General features: G+C 39.3%; 1 protein-coding gene across 1 annotated transcript in view; it reads left to right on the forward strand.

The window, feature by feature from the left end:
- Nucleotides 1-14,749, forward strand: part of LOC122562216 (dynein axonemal heavy chain 17-like) — a 464,703-nt gene that overhangs the window by 174,719 nt on the left and 275,235 nt on the right. The window contains exons 30-33 of the mRNA XM_043714924.1: nucleotides 2,768-2,894; nucleotides 5,566-5,718; nucleotides 6,880-7,005; nucleotides 11,381-11,488. Coding sequence (XP_043570859.1) covers nucleotides 2,768-2,894; nucleotides 5,566-5,718; nucleotides 6,880-7,005; nucleotides 11,381-11,488 — 514 coding nt within the window. The remainder of the gene's footprint in view (nucleotides 1-2,767; nucleotides 2,895-5,565; nucleotides 5,719-6,879; nucleotides 7,006-11,380; nucleotides 11,489-14,749) is intronic.

Here is a 14,749-nt window from a genome sequence, read left to right on the forward strand (position 1 = left end):
GGGAAGTGGAAGAGATGCGGTGGAGGGCATCGTCGACCACGTCGGGGGGGAAATTGCGGTCCTTGAAGAAGGAGGCCATCTGGGTTGTACGTTTTTGGAATTGGTCCTCCTGGGAGCAGATGCCATTATGTGTTTAAGTCCTGCCCTGATTTGCCTTTCCAAATCACACCTTTGCACCTCACATTTATGTAAATTAAACAACATCTCCCACTTCTTGGTCCATTGACCCATCTGATCAAGATCCCATTTACTCTGAGGTAACCTTCCACACTGTTCACTACACCTCCAATGTTGGTGTCATCTGCAAGCTTACTAACCATACCTCCTATGTTCACATCCAAATTATTTATATATATGATGAAAAGCAGTGGACCCAGCACCGATCCTTGTGGCACACCACTGGTCACAGTTCTCCAGTTAGAAAATAAATCTTCATCACCAGCCTGTCTCCCACATTTGAGCAAGTTTTTTTTTTAATCAAATGGCCAGTTCTCTCTATATTCTATGTCATCTAACCTTCTTAACCAGTTCACCATGAGAAACCTTGCTGAATACCTTACTGAAGCCTATACAGATCACATCCACTGCTCTGTCCTTATCAAACCTCTTTGTTACTTCTTCAAAGAACTTAATCAAGCCATTGAGACATGATTTCTCATGCCCAAAGCCATGTTAACTCTCCCTAATCAGTCTTTGCCTTTCTAAAATACATAGAAACTCTTGTCCCTCAGGATTCCCTCCAAAACTGCCCCACCACCAATATCAGACTCACCGATCTGTACTCCCTGGCTTTTCCTTACTACCTTTCTTAAATAGTGGCACCACGTTAGCCAACCTCCAGTCTTACAACAACTCACCTGTGGCCATCGATGATACAAATATCTCAGCAAGGGGCACAGCAATTACTTCCCAAGTTTCCCGCCGATATCTAGGTACACTTGGTCAAGTCCTGGGGATTTATACACCCTGATGTGTTTTAAGACATCCAGCATCTCCTCCTCTGTAACATGGGCATTTTTTCAAGATGTTGCTATTTATTTCCTCACATCCTCTATCTTCCATATCCTTCTCCACAGCAAATGTTGTGCAAAATATTTGTTTAATATCTCCCCCACCTTCTGTGGTTCCACACATAGGCAGCCTTGCTGAACTTTAAGTGGCCCTATTCTCCTTAATGTATTTGTAGAATCCCTTTGGATTCTCCTTAACACTATTTACCAAAGATACCTTATGTCCATTTTTGTCCTCCTGATTTCCCTCTTAAGTATACTTGTACTGCCTTTATACTCTTCTTGGGAATCACTCAATCCCTACTGTCTAGACCTGACATATTCTTCCTTCTTTTTCTTAACCAAAACTTCACTTTCTTGAGTCATCCAGCACTCTCTACTGCTGTCAGCCTTGCCATTCACCCTAATTGAAACATCCTGTCTCTGGATTCTCATTAAATCATTTTTGAAGGTTTTCCATTTCCTAGCTGTCCCTTTACCTGTGAACATCTGAATACAATCAACTTTTGAAAGTTCTTGCCTAAAACTGTCAAAATTGACCTTTCTCCAATTTCGAACTTTAGCTTTCAGATCTGGTCTATTCTTTTCTATCACTATTTTAAAACTAATAGAATTATAGTGACTGGCCCCAAAGTGCTCCCCCACTGACACCTCAATCACCTGCCTGCCTTATTTTCCAAGAGTAGGTCACATTTTACACCTTTTCTGGTACATATATCCACATACTGAATCAGAAAATTTTCCTGTACACACTTAACAAATTCCTCTACATCCAAGCTCTTACCACTATAGCAGTTCCTGTGTATGTTTGGAAAATTAAAATCCCCTCTCATAATCACCCTATAATTCTTCCAGATAACTGAGATCTCCTTACAAATTTGTTTCTCAATTTCCCATTGACTATTGTGGGGTCTATAGTACAATCCTAATAAAATGATCATCCTTTTCTTATTTCTCAGTTTCACTCCAATAACTTCCCTTTATATATTCCCAGGAATATCATCCCCATGTATAGCCATAATGTTAACCCTAATCAAAAATACCACTCCCTCTCTCTTTCTATTCTTCCTGCAGCATCTATACCCTGGAACATTAAGCTGCCAGTCTTGTCCATCCCTGAGACATGTCTCTGTAATTGCTTTTATATCCCAGTCCCATGTTCCCAACCATGTTCTGAGTTCGTGTGCCTTGCCTGTTAGGCCTCTTGCATTGAAATAAATGCAGTTTCATTTATTGTCATTTAGTTTCATTTATGCAGTCTTACCTTGTTCTCTGCTTCTGTCTTTCTGCCTTCTGATACTGAACCTCTCAATCAGGCATAGAATGCCTTTGAATGAGGGACCCAGCTGGGTATCCACAAGCAAACATATCAGAGTTTCCTGTTGGTCTCCCAATATAACCATCCCTCAGAGGTAGTGAGATGAGGCTCTTGTGCAGATTCATTGTCCATTTAGCAGCCTCAAGTGGAGATTCAAGAAAACTATTCACTTGATTTCCCACCTGTAACTTAATCAAAGGAAAGGAAGGAAGGTAGCAAGGTCCCCACCTAACTAAATATCCCATTACCACCAAAATTTCCTTGGGGACAGCGCAAGATTTCACCCACAAACATTCTCTCTGTCCACATATGTTGCCAGACCTTTTGAGTATTTGCAGCATCTTCAGTTTTTTATTTAGATTTCTAGCACCTTCAGAATTTTTTTATCAATTCTAACTTCCGATGTTTAGAAAATTCCTTTTTTGTCATTTCAATTTAGTTTAACACTTTGCGAAAAAGCCTTGGCTGAATACCTTGAGACAAAAAGACTGGCCTTTCCTAGATTCTACTTTATATCTTCTGCCGACCTGCTAGATATATTATCTAATGGTAACAACCCTTTAGAGGTGAGGCACTTTGATCTATATTTTCAGTATTATACTGAATAGTTTTGTGGTAATATAAATCTGAATGTATAGCTTTTTCAGACAACTAAGTACAGTAAGCAAATATTTTCCATGCATAATTAGACAGTTGCCAATTTTGTGACTAAAAATTACATTCCACTTTGAAGATCACACTCATTTCTAGTTGCTGTTGTGAAATCAATGGTGTGTTCTTGTCTAAAGTATTCTGAACACTAACTATTTTAATATTGATTTGGAGATGCCGGTGTTGGACTGGGGTGTACAAAGTTAAAAATCACACAACACCAGGTTATAGTCCAACAGGTTTAATTGGAAGCACACGAGCTGTCGGAGCGACGCTCCTTCGTCAGGTGATAGTGTATGTGCTCAATCCTAACACCCTTAGTGTTAGGATTGAGCCCTCCACTATCACCTGATGAAGGGCGTCATTCCGAAAGCAAGTGTGCTTCCAATTAAACCTGTTCCAAATAACCTGGTGTTGTGTGATTTTTAACTTTATTTTAATATTAATTTCATAATTTTCTGTTTATTATGTTTTGAAAAAGTATTGATTCTGTTATGTGCTGAAGCTTTTTACACTGAGATATTGAGGCATCAGGCATTTAAAAAAAATCTCTTTATAGTCTGGAAGTATCTCTGCCAAGGTCAACATTTATGGCACTTAACCAATTGAACTTGGGAAGTTAGTGATTATACCCTTGTGGCTAGTTACATCCAACGTGTTGTTAGAATGTGAGTTCCATAATTTGGACCCTGAAATCATGATGGATTTACAGTATACTTCCAAGTCAATGGTTTTGTGTGACTTGAAGGCAAACTTGCAGATGTTGTTCCCATACACTTGCTGGTTTTGTCCATCTAAATGGTAGAGGCCATGGATTTGGAAGGTGAGGCCATAGCAAGCTATGTCATTTGCCACAATGCATCTTGTAGACGGTACACACTCAAGCTCTATTGGGCAGATTGTGGAGGGACTAAAAGTTTTAGCTGGTGGATGAAGGTGCCAATCAAGCTTCGTCCCACATGATGGTTAGTTTCAGGGGTGCTGCTGGAGTTGCACTATCTAGACAATTGAGGAATACTCTATCACACTTTTGTTTTATGCTTGTATATGGTGAACAAACTTGGATGGTATAATGAGCAGAGAAGAAAGTTGTCTCAGAGTATAATGAGACCTTGATCAGAAAGGTCAGTGGGCCAAGTATTGGCAGGTGGAATTTAATTTAGACAAATGTGAGGTATTGCAGTTTGATAAGGCAAACCAGGACAGGACTTAGACAATTAATGCTAGGGCCCTGGGGAGTATTGCCAAACAAAGAGACCAAGAGGTGCAGGTGCATAGTTCCTTGAAAGTGGAATTGCAGCTAGACAGGGTGGTAAAGAAGGTGTTTGGCACACTTGCCTTCACTGGTCAGTGCATTGAGTATAGGAGTTGGACATCATGTTGAGGCTGTATAGGAATTGGTGAGGCCACCTTTAGAATACTACATACAATTCTATAGTTGCCCTGCTTAGGAAAAATGTTGTTAAACTTGAAAGGGTGTAGAAACAATTTACAAGGATGTTGCTGGCACAGGAGTTTGAGCTATAAGGAGAGGCTGGAGGGGCTGAACAGGCTGAAGCTTTTAATCCTGGAGCTTTGAAGGCTGAGGGATGACTTCACAAAGCTTTTTATAAAATCATGAAGGGCATAGATCAGGTGAATACTTACTTCTGTAAATCAATGTCTGGTGAGTTTTAGCAATTAATTGGAGAGTTCCTTTTCATAGACACTCAGACATAGTGAATGCAGTTGAGATGTAGCAATATGCACTTATACACTGGAATTTAGTTCACTTTTCATGCAAAAATGGGTTTATTTCTGGAAATCAGACTTTGAGAGAGGTCAAGAGTCGAGGCAGTCTGTAGCTAAGCCTGGATCTGCTTTCTTGTTTTAAAGCCCAATGATATCCCAAAGGTGAAAGAGTTCAAAGCTGTATAATTAAAACTACTTTTTTTAAAATCAGTCACATGGTTGGGCTTCCAAAGTGTGTCACTTTGGTTTACAATATGACTTTATGCAGCTGGCCAAAAGCCATTGTGTGTCATAGGAAATAAACTGTGAAGGTGCTAGCAACATCTTGAACATTTCACAGCATTCTTCCAGCTGTGGAGATGCATTGTTTGCAGTTCCATTGTGTGACTTTGACTAGAATGTCTACATAATGCAAGTGTGTGACATTCCAGCAGGGTGATGCTTGCAGCATTGCTATTATCCACTGGTGGTTTCTGGAACATATTCTGTTGTTGCTAGTTGCCATCTTAATTCCAGCAAGTCCATTTCCTAATAAAGGGCTTTTGCCCGAAACATTGATTTTCCTGCTCCTCAGATGCTGCCTGATGTGCTGTGCTTTTCCAGCATCACTCTAATCTCCAGCATCCGCAGTACCCACTTCTGCCTAATTCCAGCAAGTGTCAACTTAAAATAAAAATTGCTTAAAACAAAAATTCTGATCTCTTTTCATCCCTTCTGGGATTGAAACTGGTCATATGCTATTCAGCAAGAAATTGTGCAAGATGAATAGAATAACTTCTAATGTGACATACTTTTGCAATCTAAGTGTGGATAAATGATTAATATTATGGTGATTAATATTCCTTTATATTCTAGGTGAGTCAACATTTGTCTAAGCTATTCGATAACATGGCTAAACTGAAGTTCCAACTGGACGCAGATAACAATCCAATGAAAGTTGGTATTGGCATGTACAGTAAAGAACAGGAATATGTGCCATTTGATAAACCATGTGATTGCTCTGGTCAGGTGACTGTCAATACATCAACTACAATGGAATGATTATTTAATTCATGTGAAAGTGCTTGATCATGTTGGATATCTACAGCACTCATCTGAACTGATAGAATAGTTTAAAAAATCAATTTCTCTGTCTCACTTTTGCTGCTTTTTTTTGGCTGGCCATTTCAGCCTGCAGCCAATTAGCAACCTTTCTCTTTGAAATTCTCCCGAATAATCCGAAGTTCATCCAACTCCAGCTCCAGTTCCCTAATTTCTCTGTCTCACTTTTGCTGCTTTTTTTTGGCTGGCCATTTCAGCCTGCAGCCAATTAGCAACCTTTCTCTTTGAAATTTACAGGCTGAGACTGCTTCACCAGCCCTCCCCCAACCTCTCAGGTTGTGGTTAGGCCCCAAAAATAGTTCTGGGCATTGGGTGCTCAACTCTTGAGGCATTGTCAATAGGTTAAAGACCTATTCAGTGACTTGAATATACTATCTAGGTTGAAATTTTTGTGCACAATACGAAAGTACTAAGGGCTGCTGATACAAAAGCTGGAATTGCTGGAGAAACTCAGCAGATCTGGCAGTATTTGCAGGAAGAACGCAGAGTTAACGTTTCAAGTCCGGTGATCCTTAATTAGAACTTCTAACTACTAACAGTTCTGATGTAGAGTCACTGGACTCAAAATGTTAACTCTGCATCCTTTCCACAGATGCTGCAAGACCTGCTGAGTTTCTTCAGCAATTGCAGCTTTTGTATCAGCAGCCCTTTCTTATTGTGCACAAAAGTTTCAACCTAGATAGCATATTCAAGTCTCTGTATAGGTTACAGATCTCCAGCATTTATTGTCTTTGTTTCATACCAAGGATTGCTGCACTGTCATTTCTCTGATGAATTGTAAAACTGATATATCAGGTTGAATTTAAAAGATCCCACTGCAAGCAATGTTAAAATAGAAAGTGTATTTGGTGATTATCATATTACTCTTAGGACAAGCTTGCTAAATATAAATTTGCTGCTGCATCTTTCTGTAGTAAATCAGTGATAATAGCTCACTTGATTAGTTAACTGTGAAACCATTTACTTTTAAAAGGTCAGTTTCTGAAATGAAACTTTTTCTTTTTTTAATGTATTTGTCTCTAATTATATTTATTTTCAACTTGTCTTTGTTATGTGCATTGCTTGTAGGTTGAAATTTGGTTAAATCGGCTATTAGACAGAATGTGTGCCACATTGCGTCATGAAATCGCTGAAGCTGTCGTAGCTTATGAAGAGAAGCCTCGAGAGCAATGGATATTTGAATACCCTGCACAGGTACAGTAAAGACAAGATGGAATTAAATGTTCAACAGTTAAATTGTGAAATTATCCATTTTGGTAGGTGAGTTGCAAAGGAATCTGGATGTCCTTGTGCATAAACTACAAAAAGGTAGGTAATTAGGAAAATAAATAGAATGTTATTGTATGTTGCAAAGGGAAATTGAAAACAAAATTAGGAAAATTTATGTTTTGTCATACAGGGTATTGTTAAGATCAATTTAGAATATTGTGTACATTATTGGTCTCCTTATTTTAGGAAAAAATGTAAATGCATTAGAAGTGAACCAGAGAAAGTTTACTAAACAAATGCCTGGGGTGGGTGGATTGTTTAATGAGGAAATGTTGCATAGCTAAGCTTGTACCCATTAGTCTTTCGAAGAATAAGATGCCACTTTATTGAAACATGTAAAATCCTGAAGAGTCTTGAAAGGGTGAAGTTTCCTTTTGTGGTAGGGGCCACCCATATGAGCTAGAGATGTAGATTTTTTCTCACAGAATCATTGGTCTTTGGAATTCTCCTCCTCTAAGGTGGTGGAGACAGAATCACTGAATATTTTTAAGACAGAGATAGATAGACTCTTGGGAATCAGAGGGGTTAGACAGGAATGTGGAGCTGAGTTCACAATCCAATCAGTCAGTAGTGCAGCCTACTCTTGCTCTTAGCTTGTTTATTTATCCATACATCTAGAAGTATTATACTTGATAAATAGAAGCATCACTCAAAATAAACTGTAGTTCACAACTAAGTGCATTCAAATAAACATGATCTTCCAAATCTTCTATGTGAATTCACTAACTGTGCAAACAAGTACATTTTTAATGCCAAATTGGCTGAGAATTTGAAACATAGTTGGCAAACAATATGCATGTCATATACTTGTCACATTGCCTTGCTTTTTCAAGGAAAACCTAGGAATAGTAGAATTGTTCTTCAGATTCGGACTTCTATCATACAGATGCCTAATTTAGCTCCCCTCCTTTATGCCTTTATGAAAATAACATTAAATCCCCTCTCCAAATAATTTTAAGTAACATAGTTTTGTTATAATGATTTACTTTGTAATGTGATGTAAGGTGCATACCACACACACACATTCTAGAGTTTGACTTTCAAAATAGAGAAATATAGGTGTGGGAAAGGGCAGATATACAGATTACTGAAGGCTGAGGTCCAATAACGAGCCTGCAAAATAAAGAATAGGTAGTGGGTCGAGAAAGTACTAGAGGCCCAACGAATTTCTGAAAACCATGATGTGCAGGATTTCTTCTGTGCTGTCAAGACCACTTACAGACCAAACACCCAAGGCCCCACCCCACTGCAGGCCAAGGGCAGAATGACTCTTTTCATAGGCATAGAAGCCATTAAACAATGCTGGGAAGCACTTCAGAGACCTCCTCAACCAGGGCTCTGTCACCAATCTAAACATCCTTGACCACATCCCTAAGCATGCTACGTACCACAAGATCGGCAACATCTGAGCCCTACGAAGTAGAGAAGGCCATTACCAGCTTAAGAACAACAAGGCTGCTGGAGCAGAGAGTCGGATGTCAGCATCATTGGCTGACCAGCATTTATTGCCTGTCCCTACTTGTCCTTGAAAAGTTAGTGGTGAGCTGCCTTCTTGAACAGCTGCAGTCCACCTCCTGTAGGTTGACCCATAATGCCATTAGGGAGGAAGTTCTATGATTTTGACCAAGAAACAGTGAAGGAATGATGATATATTTCCATGTCAGGATGCTGAAGGGCTTGGAGAGGAACTTGAAAGTGGTGGTGTTCCCAGGTTTGGAAGGTGCTGACTGAGGACCTTTGGCGAATTTGTGCAATTCATCTTGTAGATAGTCTACACTGCTAAGTCCTGCGAACATGCTGAGAAGACAGATGCCACAACACAGCATCCTCGACCAAGCCAACACCCCAGTATTGAGGCGCTGACTACCCTTGGTCAACATGATAGGCTGTGCACATCATCCACATAACTGACACAAGACTCCTTCAAGTGACAGACTACTCTCAGATCGAAATGACAGGCTGGCCCCCGGTTGCCCAAGAGCATATGCTTCTAAGGCCTCACTGGGGAAGTGCAGCACTCCCACCAACACCTGGGAATCATTGACCCAAGACTGTCCAAAATGGAGGATGAGCATCTGGGAAGTTGTTTAGAACCTCACGACTTGCCATCAGGAAAAAGCAGAAGCCTGGCAAAACAGCATAATGAGCACCCTATCTTCCTCCTGTCCAAAAGCCCAGTCAAAATCGGTTTCCTCTTTGATGGTTAGCTGGTCAGGACCAGTCCCTCTTTGATCAACCAGTTCAACATCCAACTAGCTACTAGTCTCTGAGTTTAACAGCATCTTAATGTCAAATCATCTACAGTATTCTTAGAGCAGTAATTAACCTATAAGATCTTTCCAGGCCAATTCCCAACAACTACCATTAGTCTTTGGTTGAAAATAAACCAAAGGATTGTGGCTGCTGGAAATCGGAAACAAAAACAAAAATTGCTAGAGAAACGAAGCAGATCTGGCAGCAACTGTGGAGAGAAAGCAGATTTAATATTTTGTGTCCAGTGACCCTTCTTCAGAACTGATTGTAGCTAGGAAAATCTTGGTATAAATGCTGAAGATGGGGTAGGGGTAAATCAGGGGTCTCCCATTTAAGATATAATTAAGGAGGAAGTTCTTCTTTCAGATGATATTTAGTCTGTGGAATTCTTTTACCTAGAGAACAGTTGGGCTACAGTCATGGCGGTTAGATAGGTTTTTGTCTGACAAAGAAATCAATCAATCAAAAACATTAACTGAAATTTATACCATGATCAAATTGGCAGTTATCTTATTGAATGATGGAACAGGCTTAAGGGGCAAAATAGTATAATTCTGCTTTTAATTCCTGTGTTCTTATGAAATTTTCCAAAAAGTCTTCAGGAGGCCTTGAATCTATCGATGTATCTTAAACCTTGCTTCAGGAGTTCTTTTTCAAGTTGCAGCAGTTTTGGTATATCAAATTCTTTAGGTATGGTCAGATTATAACACATTAGGAGATCTCTAAGAAGTATTAAAGGGATACACCTAAATTATGAGATGCAAGCAGAAATTTGTAAAAAGAACCTGTTGCATATATCATAGCTTGCAACAACAAACGTTAGTTTTGGTTGAAAATAAAACGAAGGACTGTGGCTGCCAGATATAAATATTTGAAGAAGACATAAATAGTAAAAGGGGAATGCTGGTCAATTAAAGAATGAATTCCATCGTAATTGTTATTGTCAATAAGGAAATAGTTCTGTTAATTTGGCAGTTTTGTGTTCATTTTCACATTAGTGGAAGAGGACTAAGTACCAGCCTTACAAGGGAATCTGAAGATAAGTGAAAAGAAAATAGCTTAATAGATTTCAGTTAATTGGAAAAAAGTAATAGAGAAAATAACAGTACTTAAGAAAATTCATGTCTCACTTGGGTTCTACTTCAGGATATTAGCAGAATCAGGTAAGGTAATGTAGTATGTAAGCCATCAAATTATAACACTTTCTATGTCCAGGAATTGGCTCTTTTGATGAAATAAATTATGAATACAATTTCATTATTGAAGAAGGGAGTGAGGAAGGAACAAAATGCAATCCTGTCTGACTTCAATTGTTGGAAGTTACCTAAATCTCTCATTAAGGCTAGATCAACTGAACTTTTGGATTTGTATTTTCAGATTCTGAATTCAAGTAAGTTCAGTTTCCTTTCTGAAAAGGATGAGAATTAGGTTACATGAATCTCTAAAATCAAATATACAGGTACAAAATTTACTGAAATAAGTATGGAGTGTTGAGTTTCTGCATTCAATATGAGGAAACAATGCTTCATTGTACAGAGACATGGTCAGATCCAAATACAATGAACCTCCAGAAAGCAAGGAGACAATATAATTCATTAGAATGATTCAAGTGCCCAAGGGCCAATAATGTAAGTATCTTGAGCTCCTAACAACTTCAATATTGCCATTACTATTTGTGAAACTAATTTCATAAACTTTAATTTTATGGGTTTATCAGTAACAAAGATTTTCTTGATTTGATTAAAATCACATAATAATTGCAATCCTAATGGCATTTTAGGTCCTGAGTATGCACGTTATTCATGAGGCTCCTGCCAGCTAGTAGTAACAGTATCATCTGTTGGAAAGTAAATGCTGATAAAATGTAAAGATTCCAAAGTAAAGCTGGCAAATACACCTGACTAATTTGAACCGCTTGAACACCTCATTCTGACCTTGCAGCAATCTCACTTGTTATTTCTCTGTAACATAGTCATTTATAGATGATTACTTATGGTGATACTTAAGCAATTATGTAATGTTCATATTGTTACAACATTTATTTTAGATCGCTTTGACTGGCACACAGATTGTTTGGAATGGAGAAGTTAGCAGTACATTTGCAAAACTGGAAGAAGGTTATGAAAATGCTATGAAAGACTATCTGAAAAAGCAGGTCTGCTAAATTGGAAAAATATTTTCTTTTCTTAAGTATTATTATTCGCTTTATTAATTGGCTTTCAGTTGGGAGATTGAGTGCAAATTTGATATTGTTCTTTATTGTTGGGAATAATACTTGCCGAAATATTGCAGGCACTCAATCACTCCTTCAATTCATCTAATAAAATTGAACAGCTGCATCTTCAGGGAAAGTTGCTTGAAATGGCAAGCAACATTTGTCTTCCTTAGTTCTTTATTGCTTCAGAATAATGAACAAAATTCCACTTGCCTTATTAGTCTCTTGCTGTGCTGACATACTAACATTTCTTGTTTCAAATGCCAGAACACTCAGATATTTCTATATCACTGAGTTCTGTGTTATTGCTTCATTTAAAAAAACATTTCTTCCTCTAAAATTGGACAAGTTCATATTTCTCTACTGTAATAATTGGAAAGGGGGATAGGTAGATCTTATTGACTATGAGATCCTTGACTGGGGTTGTTGACCTGGGCCAATCAGGAGAACTGGCTGATATATATAAACAGGAGATTCAGAAAGTCTCCTTATCCTAAGGACCGGCTCTGAGATGTCCATGTACTGTGCACTGGTAAACAAAGGATGGCTTGATGACAGGATACCAATCTGTGTGCAGTTATTTTAGTGGCAATAAGAGAAAACAGTATTGTTCTGAATACAATTCACTTGCAACAGTCATCTTTGAGTAGAGGTAAGCATTTCTAGCATCATGCCTTTATTTAGGAAGCTTGATTCATTTGATCCTGCATCAAAGACTCGCCCAGTATGTGGAAAGAATGCATTTTTTTTTCTGGACAAATGACATGGAGGTAGGTGAAAATCAACAAGTAATTCTTTTGACTGCTTGCGGACCTGCAGCATTTTCAGTTATTAGGAGTCTAACTTTCCCTGAGGCACTAGATTCTAAAACATTTCAAGAGTTGACGTATTTAGCTAATGAATATTATGACTCCAAACCTCCTTAACTTTGAGACACTATCAGTTTAATTCAGCAGTTCAAGAATCAGAGGAGTCCATATCATAATTCTTGACCATGTTAAGACAACTGGCAGAAGCATGTGATTTTGGGTTAACCCTGAATGAGATGCTGAGAAACTATTTGGTATGTGGGATTAATGATGTAGCCATGCAAAAGCACTGACCAGCTGAAGCCCAACTGAATTTCAAACAGACACTACAACTGGCTTTGTCCTTAGAAGATGTGGCAAGTAGAGCTACAGGGCATCCTAATGGAAATGGACACCCTTGCCTGTCTGACTGAGCTTGGGGAGCACCACTTGAGTGTAGGCTTTCGTGGAGCCTCATGCAGGGCATATCCGGAGTAGAGGGACCCTAGGTCAGCCCACAGAAAAATCCCATAACAAAACTGAGCCTCAGCAAAATGTTCTTCAGGATCCAGGCTGGCAAGCCACTATAGTTGCTGCTGGTATGTGGACCTGAGACAACCAAGGAGGTCCTCGAGGCCTGCCTTGAGTAAGAGAATTCATAGGCCTCTATCCAGGAAAGCAAACACCCTGGAAAGTTTACCTACATGTGGCTTGGAACAGTTAAAATGCTAAGTAACATCCAAATCAGAACCAATCAAATAAATGCTGATCAAAAATAGTCATGTGGTTCTAATGGAGGTTGATACCAGTGCAGCTGTATCAGTGATTGCAAACCAGTCTTTTACAAGATTTGCTCTGGACTTCAACCCTTAAGTTTCCTCAAGACTTTGGCCAGACTAAGAACATATACCGAGAATCAATTGGTGCAGTTCCCACTGATTGTAATAATAGACTCAGGCCCAAGCTTAATTGAGTGGAATTGGTTGAAGAAGATTCACCTTGATTGGCACAACATTTTCTGATTAGAAAATGGCTTTGTAAGTGAAGTCATAATTAAATAACCGGAGGTTTTTCAATTAGGTCTAGGGACTATCAAAAGAGCTAAGGCCTGCTTATATGTTGACCAGGAAGCAATTCTGTGAAGTCACCCAGTGCCATTTGCCTTGCGTGCTAAAGTCAAAGCGGAAATCAGAAGACTGGAAAGCAAAAGAATCATCAAACTGGTACAGTTTGCAGAATGGGCTGCACTGATTGTATCAATTGTAAAGCCTGAAAGGTTGGTTAACCTTTGTGAGATTTTAAATAAACGATAAACTGCTTCTCACAGCTGGATAAATACCCAGTTCCTTGCATAAAGGACTTGTTTGCAAAACTGGTGGTGGGAGCTGTCCTTCAAGAAGCTGGACATGAGCCATGCTGACCTCCAATTGCGACAGGATGAGGAGTCCCTGAAGTACTTCACAATTAATACCCATAAGGATTTATGCCAATATACCACACTGCCATTTGGGGTATCATGCCCTTTTCCAGCAGATGATGGAGAGCATTTTACAAGGTCTAACCCAGATTGCCACTTATGTGGATGTCAAACTGGGAAGACCAATAAAGAGCACTTGGAGAACTTGGACATAGTGCTTAAACACTTCTCCAAGACAGACGTACACCTTTGGAGATAAAAATGTATGTTCCAGGCACCCAAAGTGACCTACTTGGACTACAAAGTCAACGAGACCAGGTTACACCTGTTGGGAGTTAAAGTGAGGGTGAACAAAAGGGGTTCTGTACCAGAGCTTAGGTCTTACCTTGGGTTGGTGTATTATTACGAAAAATTCAGGAGTAACCAGGCCTCCATCTTGGTACCTTTTTGCCTACTTTTGAAAAAGGGTCAGGCTTGGAAATGATCATGCAACCAAGAAGGAGCCTTTAGGGAATTGAAAAAGTAGCTTTTGTCATCCAAGCTACTGGCCTACAATGATCCCAAGTGAGAGTTGGTGCTGGTATGTGATGTCTCATGGTATATTTTCAGAATAGTGTTGGCTCACCATAGAGTCACAGAGATGTACAGATGGAAACAAACCTTTTGGTCCAATCCGTCCATGCCAACCAGATATCCCAACCCAATCTAGTCCCACCTGCCAGCACCTGGCCCATATTCCTCCAAACCCTTCCTATTCATATACCCATCCAAATGCCTCTTAAATGTTGCAATTGTACCAGCCTCCACCACATCCTCTGACAGCTCATTCCATACACGTACCACCCTCTGCGTGAAAACGTTGCCTCTTAGGTCTCTTTTATATCTTTCCCCTCTCAACCTAAACCTATGTCCTCTAGTTCTGGACTCCCCAACCCCAGGGAAAAGACTTTGTCTATTTATCCTATCCATGCCCCTCATAATTTTGTAAACCTCTAT

Source organism: Chiloscyllium plagiosum, chromosome 24, assembly GCF_004010195.1.
Source record: "Chiloscyllium plagiosum isolate BGI_BamShark_2017 chromosome 24, ASM401019v2, whole genome shotgun sequence".
Classification (NCBI taxonomy): domain Eukaryota; kingdom Metazoa; phylum Chordata; class Chondrichthyes; order Orectolobiformes; family Hemiscylliidae; genus Chiloscyllium; species Chiloscyllium plagiosum.